Consider the following 15,280-nt stretch of genomic DNA (forward strand, 5'->3'; position numbering starts at 1 on the left):
GTATGTATAGTCGCTGGAGAATAGACTCCAGCACACCATGAATATAGTGAAACGGCCGGTAGAGTGGTCGTTCTAATCTTATTTGATCTTCCGATTCCTCTTGGCTTGCAAGCTTTTGTAGAAAGCCTTCTTTCCACTGGTCTTGGTGGCTTGGATGTCGCGGTACTTGGACTCGAAACGCTTGTTCTCCCGCTCCAATGCCAAGACCTCCTCGACAAAGTTCTTCTTGCGGTCCTTCTTGGCGATACGACCACTGAAGAACTCGGTGGGACCCTGGATGATGGTGCCGACCTGCGAGAACTCGGGGATCTTGGCCTTGCCATTCTCCTTCTTGTAATGTCTCTTGGAGTCGAGCACCGAACGCATCCGAATGAGCTGGAGATCTCTCTTGAGCTCTGGGGTCAATTCGGTCTTGGGGAGGTTGAACCAATCGGGTCCGGCGGTAGCCTTGTCCTGTAGAATCGACTAGTCAGCGAATGAAGTTCGTAACAGGGTCGTTTCAAAAAAAATCATGATGATTGTGTGGATGCTCAGAGTAACTATGAAAATGAAGGCTCTCACTAGTGCAGCACAGCCCAAGACGGACTGAGGACGCCGCATCAAGCGCTTAGGCGTTGGGATAATTTTCCTCATAGCAAAGACGAAAAAAAAGAACAAGAACAGAGACAATGATAGACTAACCTTCTTTGCAGCGGACTTTGTTGCAACAGTCCGAAGAGAGTTGGACAGCTCCTTTTGCTTGGGATCGATGAGCTGGGCCGAATCAACGGTAGCAATTTCCTCAGCACCCGGACGCATGTAGGGCGCCAACGTGGAGCTAGTAGCCAACTTGGGAATTCTAGAAACGTGTAAGTCAATTTGTCTTGAGTATCAATAGCTAGCGAGGACAGCATACCTCAAGGAAGCGACATCGTCGACCGGGGTGACCTGGGTGTCTGAACCACGCAGTCGGTTCTCTGCTTCAAGCAACAGTTGTTGAATCTGGTCATCAGTGAGCTCCACCTCGTCTTGAGGTGGAACACTGGACCCCATAGTAATTGAATCACCCATCCCTGCAAGTCAGGGTGGAAGGTCTCGGAGAATGAAGAAGAGCTGGACGTAAGTGGGCTTTATAGGAATTTTTTTTCTGTTGATGCTCCGTCGGCACGGAGAAACCTTTATCAGAAATCTTTTCCGGGACAGCTCTGGTCATGTGACTACAGAAGTCACGGGTACTTGGTCAGCAAAGAGAAATACACCCAATTTCAAGTATTCGGTACTTTTATCAGTACTTTTGGCTGGTTTGTCGGACTTGACGAGATAGAAATGGCCCAATTATGATTTTAGATTGGTCAATTGAGGACTAGAAGCCTACAATACCCACAGTAATCTCATCTTGGAGCAATATTCCTCTAGAAAGTGTAGTCAGTAGTACAGTACCTGCATCCTCTATTCAGTACTCGACCTTGGGCTGACACGGGCGCAACTTGGGAGCGGGGGGCTTGTCCAAGAACGTCAGACAGCTGAAAGAGCACCACCTCCACGGAACCATCCCGACGCGCTTTCTACAACAACATCTAGAAAACACGCTACACTATAGCTGACTCTATATCGCCTACGCGACCGCCTTCGGCATATTCCGCGAATTCCTATATACTACGTTAATTCTGTCGCACGTCGCCCGTCCGTCGCGTCGCAACCTCGGAGCACCCCAAGCAGCTCTCCCCGAGACCTGCCTGACTACAATTCAGCCCACCGTTCTCTTGCGCGCAACGCATCCGAATCACCATGGAGCAGGCGCCCCAAGGAAGTGGCCAGCAGCAAGGCAGACAGCAGCAGCAACAGCCTGTGTACGACATTAGGAATGGCGGACACTATGGTATTTCAGCCCCCCCGGAGAGATAAGGCGGTGATCGCATAGCATCGGTTTGGGGTCTAATGCCCCATGAGAGCATGCGAAACAGGCATTATGATTGTCGCGTTTGTCTTTTGTCCTATACTAACGGTTCTTTCAGGTGCTAGCGCAGCGGTATGCCCTAATTCATCCCAACCCTCAATCCGAGTCCTCCGGCGATCGATCGATGCAAGACCCTGGGAACCCCGAAGCTAACTGGATATGAATTTGGAATAGCTCTCTGCACAAGGATATGCTCCAGTCGCTGAGCTGTACACCGGTACCTGGGCCAATGTGAGTCGCTCGCTCAAGCAATGTGGTCACCACACTCATCACTGACACTCCGTTCAGGTGAATCAAGGTCTGCAGGGCACAGCTCGCGATATCTTGACGACTTACTGGCAGCATGTCATCAACCACCTGGAGACAGACAACCACGACTACAAGATCCACCAGTTGCCTCTTGCTCGAATCAAGAAGGTGATGAAGGCCGACCCCGAGGTCAAGATGATTTCCGCCGAGGCCCCCATCTTGTTTGCCAAGGGCTGTGACATCTTCATCACCGAGTTGACCATGCGCGCCTGGATCCACGCCGAGGACAACAAACGCCGCACTCTCCAGCGATCCGACATTGCTGCTGCCCTCTCCAAGTCCGACATGTTCGACTTCTTGATTGACATCGTTCCTCGTGAGGAGGCCACCTCCCATGCGAAGCGCTCTAGCCAGGCTGGCGCCACGGCCCCTGGTCCCGCAGCAGCTCCGGGCCAGATGCCTCCTGCCCAACACGGTGTGCAGCCGCACATGGGCCCGGCAGACTACGGTTCTCTGGGTCAGCACGGTATGGCGCAAGAGCAGGAGTATCGCCAACAACAGGCCATGTACCCTGGTGCAGTCCAACAGGACCCGACGGCTGCATACGGCCAGCCACAGCCTCAGATGTTCGAAGGGATATATGCTTACCCTCACATGCCCCCTCAACAGGTTCGTATCATCTCCCTTCCAACCCTTTCCCGACTTAAGTAAAAGACTAACACCGTTCAGTGAGCCACTAAAATCGGGCGCATTTGGTTATTCAATGTTTTGACTCGATAGTTACGCGTGTGTCTTCCCCGGCGAATACTGGCCTTTTTGGTTGTCTGTGCTTCTTTCATGTTTCGTCCCCCTTTGTCCAATGGACAATTTATTTTTCGCTTTTCTATTTCCTGCCAGATTAGGGCAAATCTGATACCTGTAGTCGGAACCGGGAAAGAAGGTGTGGTTCCGTCCGGAATCGCAACTGGAGTTGAACTTGTTCATTATTTCTATCTTTGAATCAGACACGATTACATAGAGGTTGCTTCAAACTCGATTAAACTCTGCTAAAGCTAGGTGGGGTTCCTCCAAGTACCAGATGAATGGTCTCGGCCCACAAAGTAGAATTCTCGTAACACGCTAAGGCATGTCTACCGGACTATGAAGATTTCTTGAACCGTGATGACAGATTCACGAATTTGTCCACCTTGGTGGGCACTTGGACTGTTCGAGTCAACCTGGAAGAAGGGGGTCAGCATAATCCAGGACAAACGACTGGGAAAGGATCGTACTTCTCAAGCAAGATAGGCCCCTGCATGGCATCGACACGTCCGTACTTCTTATTACGCGTCGAAATATCGTAAAATTCATCCGCATTATCCGCTTGCATCAGCTGCACCGTTTGTTGCAGCTCGTCCAGGTTCTCACGCAAGATAGGCACGTTCAGGCTATCCACGAACTGTGTAAGGTACTCGACATCCTTGGCCAACGCGGTGACACCGTTAGGATTGATGGTCTTGACCTCGGGAGCCAGAGGTTGAGCCTGTGAAATACAGTCAGTCAAACTGGTACCCAATATAATGTGGTGCGATGAACGGGGGTAGGATCCTTACCAAGATCATGTTTGCGGCATGACTGAGCGCGTCAAAGTAGATCAACTCTTTGATTTCAGTTGGCAGCCCGAGTAAGGTGGAGTTCATAATGTTAGACAGGAATCGCGTCAGAGTCTGCATGTAGTTGCTGGGTTCGCTGGGAGGGTTAGGCGCCATCCATTCATATTCTGCCGTTTCAATAAGATCGTCAATCTTGGAGTTGACCACCTCGAATATTCGCTTCTCAGCGGCCTTTTTGTTGCTTCTGAATTTCTCGGTGGCTCTGAGCGCGATGGAGGTGCCAGTCGAGTTCTGTGACCTTGCAGCCGCCAGGAGAAGTTCCAGTTCGTGACAGGCCAGTTCAAAATGTTCCAGGTTGATCAGAATCTGAACGATCTGTCCAAGATACTGCGAGGAAAGACGCTCCACCAGGGTATCGCAAACCTTTCGAGAGAGAAGATCATCCAGCGCCTTGAATTTGAGATTAGCAACGCGTGTTCTAGATGGAGTCCCGGTAGATGGCAGCCACTTGCCTCCTTTAATGTCTCATCAATAACATTTGGGTGAGAAAAGTCGTCGTTTGCAAAGAAGTAGAACTGGTTCAAAAAATTCCGAATATCGATGCAGCACAATGGATACATCCTTGAGAATGGCAGGATGCATGGGAAACTGTTCCGTGATTTAGTGATTTAGCTTGTTGTAGTTCATGCGGCTGTAAGTCCGGGGAGATCATACACTTGTTCATCGCGTGGCTTTTCAGGACTGTACCAGCTCACGTTGAGCACCTTGTCATACTCTTCTAGGGTCTGAATAGGCATAGGCATGTAGTCATCCGTGGACACGATCTAGACGCGTTAGATTTAGAAAGGTCTTGCTGTAAGTTCGGAGGGCAACTTACCTCTTGGAAATCATCGCTAAACCGCCTCTTGAGTAGCTCCGCGTACTTTTCAAACAGTTTCAATAAGAAGTCGTCAAAGACTCTGACGGAAAAGCCCCACGTCTGTTTGGGGGGTTGATAGGGCGTATTAGCCTCGCTGCCTGAATCAAGTCGAGGGAGGGGAAAGGACCCGCTTACGTTCATTGTCTGCATGAACAGCGCAATCAGATTCTTCGTCTTCAAAATGCTCTCCGCGTTGTCTACTTCATGCAGCGCCTTGGAAATCACACCAACCGCGGCCTGGCACGATGAGTCCCATAGTTCATCGATCTACCACGCGTCAGCAAGCCCATAATGGCCGAATTCGAGCGATTGAACAAAAAATCTCGAGATACCACCACCTACATCAACGGAGGATCTCAAATCCGGCACTCTTTTCATCGTTGCTCGCTCAACAATCGCAAAGCCTGCCATTTCCTCCAACATATTATGAAGACTGGCACCGTCCTCATCTACGAGCGTGATGGACGCAGGAAGCAAAAGGTCTTTTTGCCGACGTCGAGTATTCGCGTACTCGATCTTGAACTTGTCCATCTGCCCCAAGGACTGGTGAATGTGCAAGCACTCGAACAAAGGCGCAAAGGGAACCTGGAGATCGTCGTTCTGTAATAGATCGTACTCTTCATCTTCATCTGCCACGAGCTCAATCGCAGAGTTTAGATTGAAGCTTTCAAGATAAGGCATCTTCTCCGCGCGTTGCTTCAATCTTGACTTGCGTTGGTCCGTGTGGAATAAAGCTAACTCCCCGAGAAAAGGTGACATTTCTCGAATGCGATACAGCCACGTATTCAAGTCCGACATGACAGCTTCCGCAATGGCCCGCTGAGTGGCAGGTACCGAGCGTTGAATCATCTCCGCGATCTTGTACTGCGTGACACCCTTGAGATGCACATTTTGCAACTCCTCCAGCGCCCGCAATGCTGCATAGTGATTCTTCTTGGCTAGCAGGTCGTGGACCTGATTCGCCAACCGCAGAACCTCGAGACAATCTTGAATGGCGCGCGACGTTTCGTCAATATTCTGCCGATGACTTCGAGACTCAACCAAGGCCTTCTTTTGTTCCGCAAGACGCTCCGTACTTGTTTGTATGGACTGGTTGAGGTCGAGAATCTCGGCAGTAAGGGTGACGGTGCCTTCACGGATACGGAGGAGTGAATTGACCGAGGAGACGAAATCTTGGTGATTCGTGTTGCAGATACTCTCAATCTCCGCCTCTTTATCACTTGCAAATCGTGATAGGGACTGGAGGAGCTGCGGAGTTCGGTTGCCGACGCTGTACTCCCGGATAGAGGGAATGAGCTGGTCAAGGTAGTCCGTGTCCGACGGCGAAATGATGATCTAGAGTACCAGTCAGCACGCCAAGCTCCTGGTTACTTGAAGGACACAACTGACTTGGTTCAGCACGCTAGTTCCATTAGGCAATGCCATCTTCTCATCGAATTTGATGCCGTTATGGCCTGGAATCAACACCGACTGACGTTGCTTATCGCTATCGGCAAGCTTAAGAGATCCGACCATTTTGTCCTCTTTTGGTCTAGCGCGTGCACGGGCCATATCAAATTGAACTATAAAAATCCAGCCGTAACTGGAGAGGTGTTGTCTTGGGCAAAGTGACTTTCAAGAGGAGATAAAAGTGGATGGAAAGGAAGGGGAAAAAAGGGAAAAAAACAAAAATGCACGAAGGTACTGTTATGCCGTGTTTCTGCGAATGGCGTTCCCGTCTTACACGAGCCAACTACTGACATTAATAGGGATTCTAATTACTTCCGGCGTACAATCTAATGCCGTCGCGTACTTCTCCGCGAATGAATTCTTTTTCCGAGAAGCGTTTAGCAGTGATTTACGGAGGATTGCACACCAATCTAAATATCTTACTATGTATACGTCAATTACTCGGCGGGCTATTCCCGCGGTCTCCTTCGCGCTTTCTACTCTACAACCAGCTTAAATGCCACCAATCTGGCATTGTTATATTTCGTTACTTTCTAAGCGCCAGATCTTCCAATCCCGCTGAGCATCGTGAGCATGAGTTCCGCGAGAAGCGCAAACCCAGGCATCCATGGCAGTACCGGCCAATCGAGAGCCTCGAATATCTTCCGTTATATTCCTCGCGCCAGATCGTCCAATGGCGCGTAGCGGCTCCAGCATGGGATCTGTACCAAGGCAACGATGATCGTATCGGCCAATGGACTCGAGGCGTTTGATATTGAGTCTCCGCTTTTCCCCCGACTTCCCAACGGTTTCGCCGGGGGGCAATCGACCTAGCATACAAGCTCCGAATTAAATACCACCTGTTAGCCCCCAGATTCTCAATTCTTTTCCTCTCCACGACTTCTATCCTTTTCAACTTTCTCACCCTCCTTTCCAACACCCATCTTGAGGAAAATACGGCTGGGTTGCTGCACTGAGCTGCCCTTCGTCTTCGAAAACTTCGTTCTGATACAGTCGTCTCCTTATTTTCAAGTCTTTCCACCTCACTCATCTACGCTCAAGATCCTTTCGACGCTTCGTAAGTTTTCATCAACTACCTTCATTGGTTTGGACGTCGGAAACTTCATGCATGCTAACGACTCGACTCAGGAAACCCCCCTCTTGATATCTTGACGCGTCAAGTTCATCATGAGTGACAATTATCCTGACGGGATCCCCCCAATTACGGGCTTGAGACCTCAGGGCTCTTCGATGCCTCCGGAAAATGTCCATCTTCCCGCTATTTCTGGGAGTTCCAATGATCCCCCGGCATCCCAGGAGATGCTTCCCTCGAGTTTCGACCTCCCTGTTACTATTGGTAGCCCTGATGACCCTCTGGCGAGTCTCAGTTTTGAAGAATGGAAGGCTCGCGACTTCCGTGCAACCTCGCCAAAGATCGAACTTCCAGCTTGGGTGACTAGACCTTGGTCACCGCCGCGCCCTCTGTAAGTTACTTTGTTTTATTCCATCCCATTGCCCCAGAAATATCACGAAACTTGAACATATCTGTCCAATGTGCCGAGAGTTTTTGTGGCAAGTTCCATTATCAATGCGTGAGGGTCACATTTCCGCGATTGAGTTCTCCCTTTCTTCTTTTTCTTTGTGATGACAGAGCTAATCAAATTTACTAGTCATCCATTGGCCTACATTCATCTCCCTGACAGCGAGAACCCTTACGTTGTTGGCCAAGAGCCTCGCCGTGATTCTTCTTTGGATCATCAGGCATCTTCCTTTGAGCCTCAGGATATGAATATTCCGCAGACCACCGGCTTCAATGATCCAGGCCCTGTTCGCCTTAGTCTGCAGTACCCTCCACCTGGGCTTCCGAATCCATATGCTGTCAACCAAGTGACGCAAAATGGACAGCCTGGTCCAAGTCCTGCTCATCGCGGTCCATTCTTAGGCCCATCCGAACATCCGAATCCTTACGCTGCTCCTGGTTTCCCTTCGCACCTGTCACCTCCTGGGGCATGGCCTTATGCGCCTGGAAATGATCATCCTGGTCCAAGTGCCGCCCATCATGGTCCAGTCTCGGGCCCATTTGAACATACAAATGCTTATGCGGCTCGTGATTCCACTTCACAGTACCCGACACCTGCTGGGGCATGGGCTTATGCGCCTCGAAATGATCATCCTGGTCCAAGTCCTGCTTATCGCGGTCCATTCTTAGGCCCATCCGAACATCCGAATCCTTACGCTGCTCCTGGTTTCCCTTCGCACCCGTCACCTCCTGGTGCGCTGCCTTACGCACCTCATGGTATGAACACCCCGCAGACCAGCCCCTTCGATCATTGCGGTCCAGTTCATCCTGGTCTGGCTTCCCACCCTTCTGGACTTCCGAACTCTCTTGCTACTTTTGGTCCCCCTTCGCAGTCTCCAATACCTGCTGGTGTATACCTTCCTCGAGCTCATGGTACGGATTCTCGGTGGATGCCCACCTTCGATCACCCTGGCGTTGCTCGCAATCGTCAATTTCTCCCTGATGAAATGCCCCGAGAGTTTGATGCTACTCGTGCTTCCCTGAATCGGCGCCACGCATTTACTTTACCATCTCGTGACCAACATGTTTTGGACATTCAGCAGATTGCCAGCGTCGGTCGTCCTGATCCGGACTACCCTCAGCCTGATCATACTGCTCGTAACTTGGCTCCATCCTCCCCTGGTATTCGCTCTAACCGCCCTGGCCAAACCCGCGGAGTGACTGCTCCCGAGACTCAGCTTGAGCGTCGTGTGTCTCGTGCACCAAACCAATTCGAAAACTCCGCTCGCTTCTATCTGGTGAAGGGAATTGACACCGATATCGAAGGTTGGAGCGTGCTGAAAGTGCTCGAGGTATGTAATATCTGATGGTTCCCGGATGATTGATGAATACTAATTATGTGACTAGCTTTTCACTTCGACTATCGGCCCGGTCCTCACGGAGTTGAACACCAAGGGTCAATTTCACGTCGGCTTTGAGGATCTTGATGAAGCAGCGCAAGCTGTCGGGTTGTTTAGCAATTTCCCAGATTGGCTAGTTCTGTCCTTGTCAAAGCAGCAATTCAACCAACAGACCATGATGGCCTTCCCTATGCCCCAGGAACTCGGTGACACGGTATTTGTTACTCTTTACTGCGGCCCCCAAACGGATGTCGTCTCTTCAAACGCTAAGCGCCACGCGAGGGATTTCCTTGCATTGATTGGACCCGTTCGTTCCATTTGCAATGTGACTACCCGCGTGGTCGATGAAATTTCGGTGGTTCGATACTACGAGCTGGAGGTTCGATATCACATGGAGCGGTCGGCATACAACGCTATCAAGGCACTCAATGGAGTTCGACGTGATGTAAGTACAAGGGAAGATTGGTTGATTCTATTTCGGTTTTTCGTTTCTTTGTTTCCCCTCGCTATGAACAACGAAAATGCTAAACATACTATTTTCAGGGACTCATCATTGAAGTCATGCCCCGCGCGGATGATACTCACTTCACAACCACTACCAAGGCTCGTTGTGAGTTCGAAAAGACCACGTTGGCGAAGGAATCCGGCCGGCGTCCACCGAAGACCCCCGCCTACCGCGGCAAGGGCCGTCGCCCCCAAGCGACCTTCCATGGCCACCGCGGTGGCGAACGCAGCAACGTGATCTCGATGGGCGAGATCCCATTCGGCAATGACGACCGAACGGCCGTAAGTACTGGGGTTTGAAAGATCCTATGAGAAAGATGGAAAGCTGATTCATCGTGCTTGATATAGGTCATGTGCCGAAACATCCCACATGTGATGGCCTGGGTGAGTGATGGTCCTTCATCTGCTTCTTTCACTTGACCAAAAGCTAACAATGTCAATAGAGGGAACTCAAGGCCATCTTGGACCTGAGTAGCGCTGGGCGCTACAACTACCTGTACCTCCGAATCAGTAAGTCACCTCTATTCCATCTCACCTCTCACGATTTTTTCTGACCATGTTTCTTTCATCTTATACTAGACTTCGGAGCCGACCTGAAGTAAGTTTTTGGAGAAGGTCGAGTGCCCTGGGATCATCTACTGACTATTTTCAAACAGCGTGGGATACGCGTTCATCAACTTCGTAACAGTAAGTGATGAATCTTCACCATTCTGCAATATATGACACTCGCTGACGTTTCTCTTAGCCTGCCGACGTGGCGGTGGTTAGTATTCCACATGGATATTCTTGACAAACTCGACTTATGCTGACGCTGCTATAGTTCGTTCGGGCCCGTGCAGGGCGTACCTGGCCCGGTTTCGAGCAATTTACTGGAAAAATTGCCGAAATCACCTATGCCGGTAAGCATCTTTTGTTCCATAATTACTCCTACCCATCTGATGACTGACACGATTCTTCTCAAACAGATGTCCAGGGATTCGGCACCCTGGTCGAGCGATTCCGGAACAGTCCGGTAATCCTCAACTTGCCGGATCGCCGGCCAAAAGTAACTATTCCTCGTCCCCCTTGACAGAAGAACAGATTGATACTGACCTCCAATCTAGTTGTTCCACACCAGTGGACCCAAGGCCGGGGGGAGGCCGTATTCCCCCAAGTCAACAATTTCTACACCCTGTCGTTGGGTGTACACCGCAGCCAGGAAGAAGCTGGTTAGTCAAACTTGTATCTAACTTGACTTTGTGAGTTGATAACTGATCACTTTTCGCAGGTCTGCACCCGGGCGGCGCAAGCCCCCAAGCCACTCGCAGAGGTGCTCGCCGCGCCCCTGCACCCCGTCAAGCCGCCCCGGCGGAGGATGACCAGGCCAACTGAGTGGCGGACGTGCCCCCAAGGCCCGGGCTCGACATGCCCGTGGCTGAGGGAAACAACATTTGTCGGAGTTTGGTTTGTGGAGTTCTTTGGCGGTTGGGTTTTTGCTTTTTTGCTTTTTCTTTAGTTTTTAGTTTTTTTTTTCGATTAATTGATGAACTGGGGCCAGTTTCATCTTGGTCTACCTCCGGGAGACTCTCGGCCGCTTCGGTTGCTGAGGTTTTCTGTTGAGATGACCTGGCTGCGACCCGGATCTTTCTTTCTCGACTTTCATTCGTGTGATGTTTAGTTCTTTCTTTTGTATTTTTGGGTGGGTCACTTACTTTCGTTCTGACCTGACCTGACCTCCTTGAACATCTGGCTGGCGCTGGTATCTATCCCCATTTCTATAGTTTTGACTTTGTAAATATCGGGTGTCGCTTATGGTTCAAGGTACCCGCCCGCGCTTAACTAACGCCTTGGCAGCGGCGGACTTGGCAACTTTGCCGCGGAAACACCCGCAAATTTGTGGATTCCCCCATTTTCTCTGCTCGACTTTACGCAACTTCGCATCATCGTGCCACATGGATACTCAGGAGATTCAGGCAGTGCATGCTGTGCTGCATTTAATCTTCCATCGCAACAAGAACCAGCACCAGCGGGCAAAATGGTGGAAGTGGCTGGCCCGACTGAAGCGCACGGCTGTTGATTTGGGATCGCGAGACGCCAGTGTCGCCATTTCGCCTGCATATAAACAGTATCTGTCTACGCATTTGATTCCGAAGTGTTACTTGTAAGTATTCCTCTCATCTAATTGTGCAGGAAGGCGTCGAGAGACCGGCTACGGATGTACATGCAGAATCTGACTGACGATCGTGATAGGGCATTCTCAACTGTCATCGCCGAAAACCAGTTTTCCACACTGGGTATCGTGCTGTTGGCGACTCTGTCCCGCTTTGCCAAGGCAACTGGGATAAAACTTGAAGAGGAGACCCGTCAACGACCCCAAGCCAAGAAGAAGACTCAGTCGGCTCCGCCCACTGAGGATCGCGGAGAACGCGTGAGTCGCGCTGATATTGGCGTGACACCATCATCGGAGCAAGAACCTCAAATGCCCCGGAAGAAGTCAGAGAAGCCTACCGCTGAAAAGGCCTCTACCGTCAAAAAGCCGAAGAAGGCTAAGCGAAAGAAGAATGCCATCGACGATTTATTCAGTGGTTTATTCTAGACTCTGTGGCACGGTACTCGCCTTACTCGTATTTACGGGCCATGCTCAGCGTCTATGAGATATGAAATTTCTATTGCGCTAGTGATGGAATGTCTCATTTCCGAGATCGAAGAGAAGAGAGGCCGGCACCTCCCAGCAAATTTACTCCAACATGATTGGCGGTCGCCCACGCCATCGTGTACAGATATTTGGGCGAAAATACTGTCCAGATGAACAGGTGTGTCCTCAGGGCAGTACATGCTGCCATGACGGACATCAGTGAGGTGGCGACGTGGAAAGTCAGCAACGAGGCTGAATTGTGATCCTCCAAGCTATCCTGGGGTCGAAGCAAATGGCCTGCTGAAACCCACCAGATTGGGCCTGCCCAGTTACTGACGAACGTCAGAATGCCAACCATCACCACGCTATAGCTGCCAACGCCGTTGTAGGCACTGGAAAGGTCGACGGAGGAGATCGCGTTCGAACCTCCAAATGCAAAGAAGGTAGTGTACTGGAGGATCAATGTCGTGATGGTCACTTCGATCCCCGTGAGTCTCATCGAAGACAGAATCAGGGCAGCGACGCGGAAAACGAGGAATAGGGGAATGTTGGTGGCTCGAGATTGGGTCATCAAGAACAGATGAAGGGCCTCGTGGAGGAGCGTATTCGAGACTACTGGCATGTGTCAGTATTCAATTTCTGGGTTGAATGGAGGGATTCGCAAGGACGAGAGGGACTGCTTACCACGCTTTGTACTCGGGCGATATCGAGCCCCAATCGCCAGAACTGCACAACACACGAGCCCTCCAAAAACGAGCCTCGCCTGCAAAACCAGTGACAGACTTTCGGGCCAGTTCTCTGCGGTCTTCGATAAGAAGGAGTCCACCAGGAGCTCCGGAGAGTCGTTTGCTACGAAGTTCAGCTTGAACATGAAGGCCAAGGCTGTTAGAGCCACTCCACCAAGCTTCAGCACAGCAGCAGGTGGGAGGCTTTGCAGAAGATGATAGCCCGCATCTGCATATGTGAACATGAAGAGACCCCAGAAAACGGCTGGGTGGGCTGGGAAGAAAGTGCGCGCGATGTCTGGTTCAGCTGCGAATTTCTGGCCAGTTTGATTCCAGCGCCGAAGAACTCTCTGGGCAACAGCGAGTCCAAGAGTGGCCAACTTGCTACCGCGAAGGAAAAGTCCTCCGGTGGTTGGGGAAGATCCTGTTCTCGGCGATTGCGAGCGAATATGCAGATAGAACATCCACCCGGAGCAAATCCAATACCAAAACTGTTGCTCCTCCTCCACATAACTGCTCGCGAACATCATACTTCCATATCCAACGATCATAAAAGCAAGGAACACACCAGTGTACGTCGACCGCGCACATTCATAATAGGTGCTGGGGAAGACCAGAAGAGCTGCAACGCCAGTGATCACCAATCCGAGGCAAAGCTTGGAAATATTGTAGTTGCTAGCGGTGCTACTCATCACGTCTTGGGCAATTCGCGAAAACCGAAGCAACGCTGATTCCAGGGCGGACGAAGTCTCATCATTCGTGATGTCGCCAGAAGAAAGCTGGAGGACTTGAGACCATGCGCACTGTGCACCTTCAATTCCAGAGTCTGCTCCCGTCGCGCAGCTTCCTGCAATGGCCTCTTGGTCAAATGCAAAGCCGGGGAACGTAGCCTGGACGGTGTTCAAGAGTTGACGTGCATTACGAGATAACATTTGGATTTGCTGGGGTCCTATTGACGAGTTAGTTGATGTAATTACGTGTTTGCAGGCTACCTCTTCCCCAAGAAACAGAGATAACTTACTGGAATCCCACATATCTAGGAACTCGGGAATAAAGACCCCTAGGCTGTTGAGGGGAATCGGCAACCCGAGAAGGCTTGCCAAGGTTGGTGTAATATCTGCTTGCTCGACTGTGCGATAGTACTGTAGATCATCAAAAGCCTCGATAGGGCTTTCTTGGCGGACCCCCAGGGCCTCGAATTTGGGCGATATGAAGAGCAGTGCTGGGGAGGTCTCGCCGGCCGATGCACCGCCATGGTTTCCGGCATCGTTCATACCATGGTCACCGCATAAGACGAACAGGGTAGACTGGAGATGTGGCTGTTGCTGGATTGCGGTGTAAACTTCGTTGACTATCGCGTCCATCTCTTGCTGTTTTGGTATCATGTACGAGCTGTCATATAGTGTTAATTACGGCGGTCGGAATTGACAATGCAGGGAATGAATCGAAAATTACCTTCTAGGCCCTGCCTTGTGGCCAATATGATCCAAACCCAAGTAATGCATGATCATAGCTGACCAGTCACTTTGTGCAAGCTCGGTAGGAACATGACGGGTTACATTCTGGTCTACTTCCACAAAGTCCTGTCGGGAAAAAGGTTAGACATTGAACCTGTTTGCGCTGAATATTGCCCTCCACAAGATCACTTACCGATACAAAAAAGCTAGTAGTACCATCGGCTCGACCAAACATGCCAGGGAAAAGTTTAAGCCACGTATCATCCCCGTACATGACGAGTTGATCTCCGCGGGCTTTCAATTGGGCTAGCCAGGTGTCCTGAGACGCAAGAGTCGACGAGGTGTCTGACTCGGCGATATTGAGGATCACATCTAGGAATGACGGAACAGAGCCGGTGGTCATGGCCTTCAATCGAGGCATGGTCACCGTCGGAGAGCTGGCATGGGCAGTAAAGGGCAATGCCACACCCGATCGAATAAGACTATAAATAGAGTTAGCTTTTGTCATTTACTTGGGGAATTTTTATCCAAATTGTTATTCCAAATTTGAATATCATCAAGACTAGTTCGTAAGAGCATTCATACCTTTGCGTGAACAAGAATCCAGACTCGTTAGAATAAACAAAGTCACTGTATTATCGGTTAGTTTATTATCTCAATTTCCAAGTCGACTCAATACAGCCCATACCTGCGCAATGCGTCTACCACCATAAACACAACTTTATCAAAGACTGCAGACGTGGCATCCTGATCACCCTCGTCGAATGTCGCAAGGCCCGAAAGGAGTGGTTTATAGGGGAAGAACCCGGATGAAAAGGTGAGAATGCCCACAGGAATCAAGACATTAGCCAGCAGAGTGGTCCAGCTGGATTGAAAGAGACCCATGATGCTCACCCCCAACAGACAAGACTTGATCTGTAAAAGAGGGTCCTCATCG

At 50.5% G+C, this 15,280-nt stretch overlaps 7 protein-coding genes across 7 annotated transcripts; 3 read left to right on the top strand and 4 right to left on the bottom strand.

Moving 5' to 3' along the window:
* Positions 1–78: 78 nt before the first annotated feature.
* N7496_010960 (Fcf2 domain-containing protein) lies at positions 79–1,050 on the bottom strand (the record flags this gene model as incomplete). Its single annotated transcript, XM_056703873.1, has 3 exons — positions 79–453; positions 682–838; positions 896–1,050. 3 exons carry the CDS (start codon positions 1,048–1,050, stop codon positions 79–81), a joined length of 687 nt encoding a protein of 228 aa, XP_056549833.1.
* Positions 1,051–1,767: 717 nt separating this feature from the next.
* hapE (CCAAT-binding factor complex subunit HapE) lies at positions 1,768–2,896 on the top strand (the record flags this gene model as incomplete). The annotated part of the gene is made up of 4 exons (XM_056703874.1): positions 1,768–1,858; positions 1,995–2,008; positions 2,111–2,167; positions 2,225–2,896. The coding sequence occupies 4 exons, from the start codon at positions 1,768–1,770 to the stop codon at positions 2,894–2,896; spliced, it is 834 nt and encodes a 277-aa protein (XP_056549834.1).
* Positions 2,897–3,323: 427 nt separating this feature from the next.
* Positions 3,324–6,247, bottom strand: N7496_010962 (Rab GTPase-binding exocyst subunit SEC15; the record flags this gene model as incomplete). The annotated part of the gene is made up of 8 exons (XM_056703875.1): positions 3,324–3,402; positions 3,457–3,707; positions 3,778–4,227; positions 4,314–4,425; positions 4,492–4,601; positions 4,655–4,963; positions 5,039–6,031; positions 6,086–6,247. The coding sequence occupies 8 exons, from the start codon at positions 6,245–6,247 to the stop codon at positions 3,324–3,326; spliced, it is 2,466 nt and encodes an 821-aa protein (XP_056549835.1).
* A 414-nt stretch (positions 6,248–6,661) lies between these two features.
* N7496_010963 (uncharacterized protein) lies at positions 6,662–7,068 on the bottom strand (the record flags this gene model as incomplete). Its single annotated transcript, XM_056703876.1, has 2 exons — positions 6,662–6,954; positions 7,050–7,068. 2 exons carry the CDS (start codon positions 7,066–7,068, stop codon positions 6,662–6,664), a joined length of 312 nt encoding a protein of 103 aa, XP_056549836.1.
* Positions 7,069–7,312: 244 nt separating this feature from the next.
* N7496_010964 (putative meiosis protein MEI2) lies at positions 7,313–10,918 on the top strand (the record flags this gene model as incomplete). Its single annotated transcript, XM_056703877.1, has 13 exons — positions 7,313–7,608; positions 7,828–8,995; positions 9,051–9,488; positions 9,587–9,829; positions 9,896–9,931; positions 9,991–10,057; positions 10,127–10,145; positions 10,204–10,234; positions 10,293–10,310; positions 10,368–10,446; positions 10,513–10,554; positions 10,651–10,755; positions 10,815–10,918. 13 exons carry the CDS (start codon positions 7,313–7,315, stop codon positions 10,916–10,918), a joined length of 2,646 nt encoding a protein of 881 aa, XP_056549837.1.
* Positions 10,919–11,478: 560 nt separating this feature from the next.
* N7496_010965 (uncharacterized protein) lies at positions 11,479–12,122 on the top strand (the record flags this gene model as incomplete). Its single annotated transcript, XM_056703878.1, has 2 exons — positions 11,479–11,687; positions 11,777–12,122. The coding sequence occupies 2 exons, from the start codon at positions 11,479–11,481 to the stop codon at positions 12,120–12,122; spliced, it is 555 nt and encodes a 184-aa protein (XP_056549838.1).
* A 94-nt stretch (positions 12,123–12,216) lies between these two features.
* las21 (mannose-ethanolamine phosphotransferase LAS21) lies at positions 12,217–15,228 on the bottom strand (the record flags this gene model as incomplete). The annotated part of the gene is made up of 7 exons (XM_056703879.1): positions 12,217–12,776; positions 12,846–13,835; positions 13,908–14,278; positions 14,342–14,469; positions 14,537–14,825; positions 14,929–14,973; positions 15,032–15,228. The coding sequence occupies 7 exons, from the start codon at positions 15,226–15,228 to the stop codon at positions 12,217–12,219; spliced, it is 2,580 nt and encodes an 859-aa protein (XP_056549839.1).
* Between the last annotated feature and the right edge of the window lie 52 nt (positions 15,229–15,280).

This window comes from Penicillium cataractarum (assembly GCF_028827025.1).
Source record: "Penicillium cataractarum strain IBT 29864 chromosome Unknown utg000009l, whole genome shotgun sequence".
NCBI classification, from domain to species: Eukaryota; Fungi; Ascomycota; class Eurotiomycetes; order Eurotiales; family Aspergillaceae; genus Penicillium; species Penicillium cataractarum.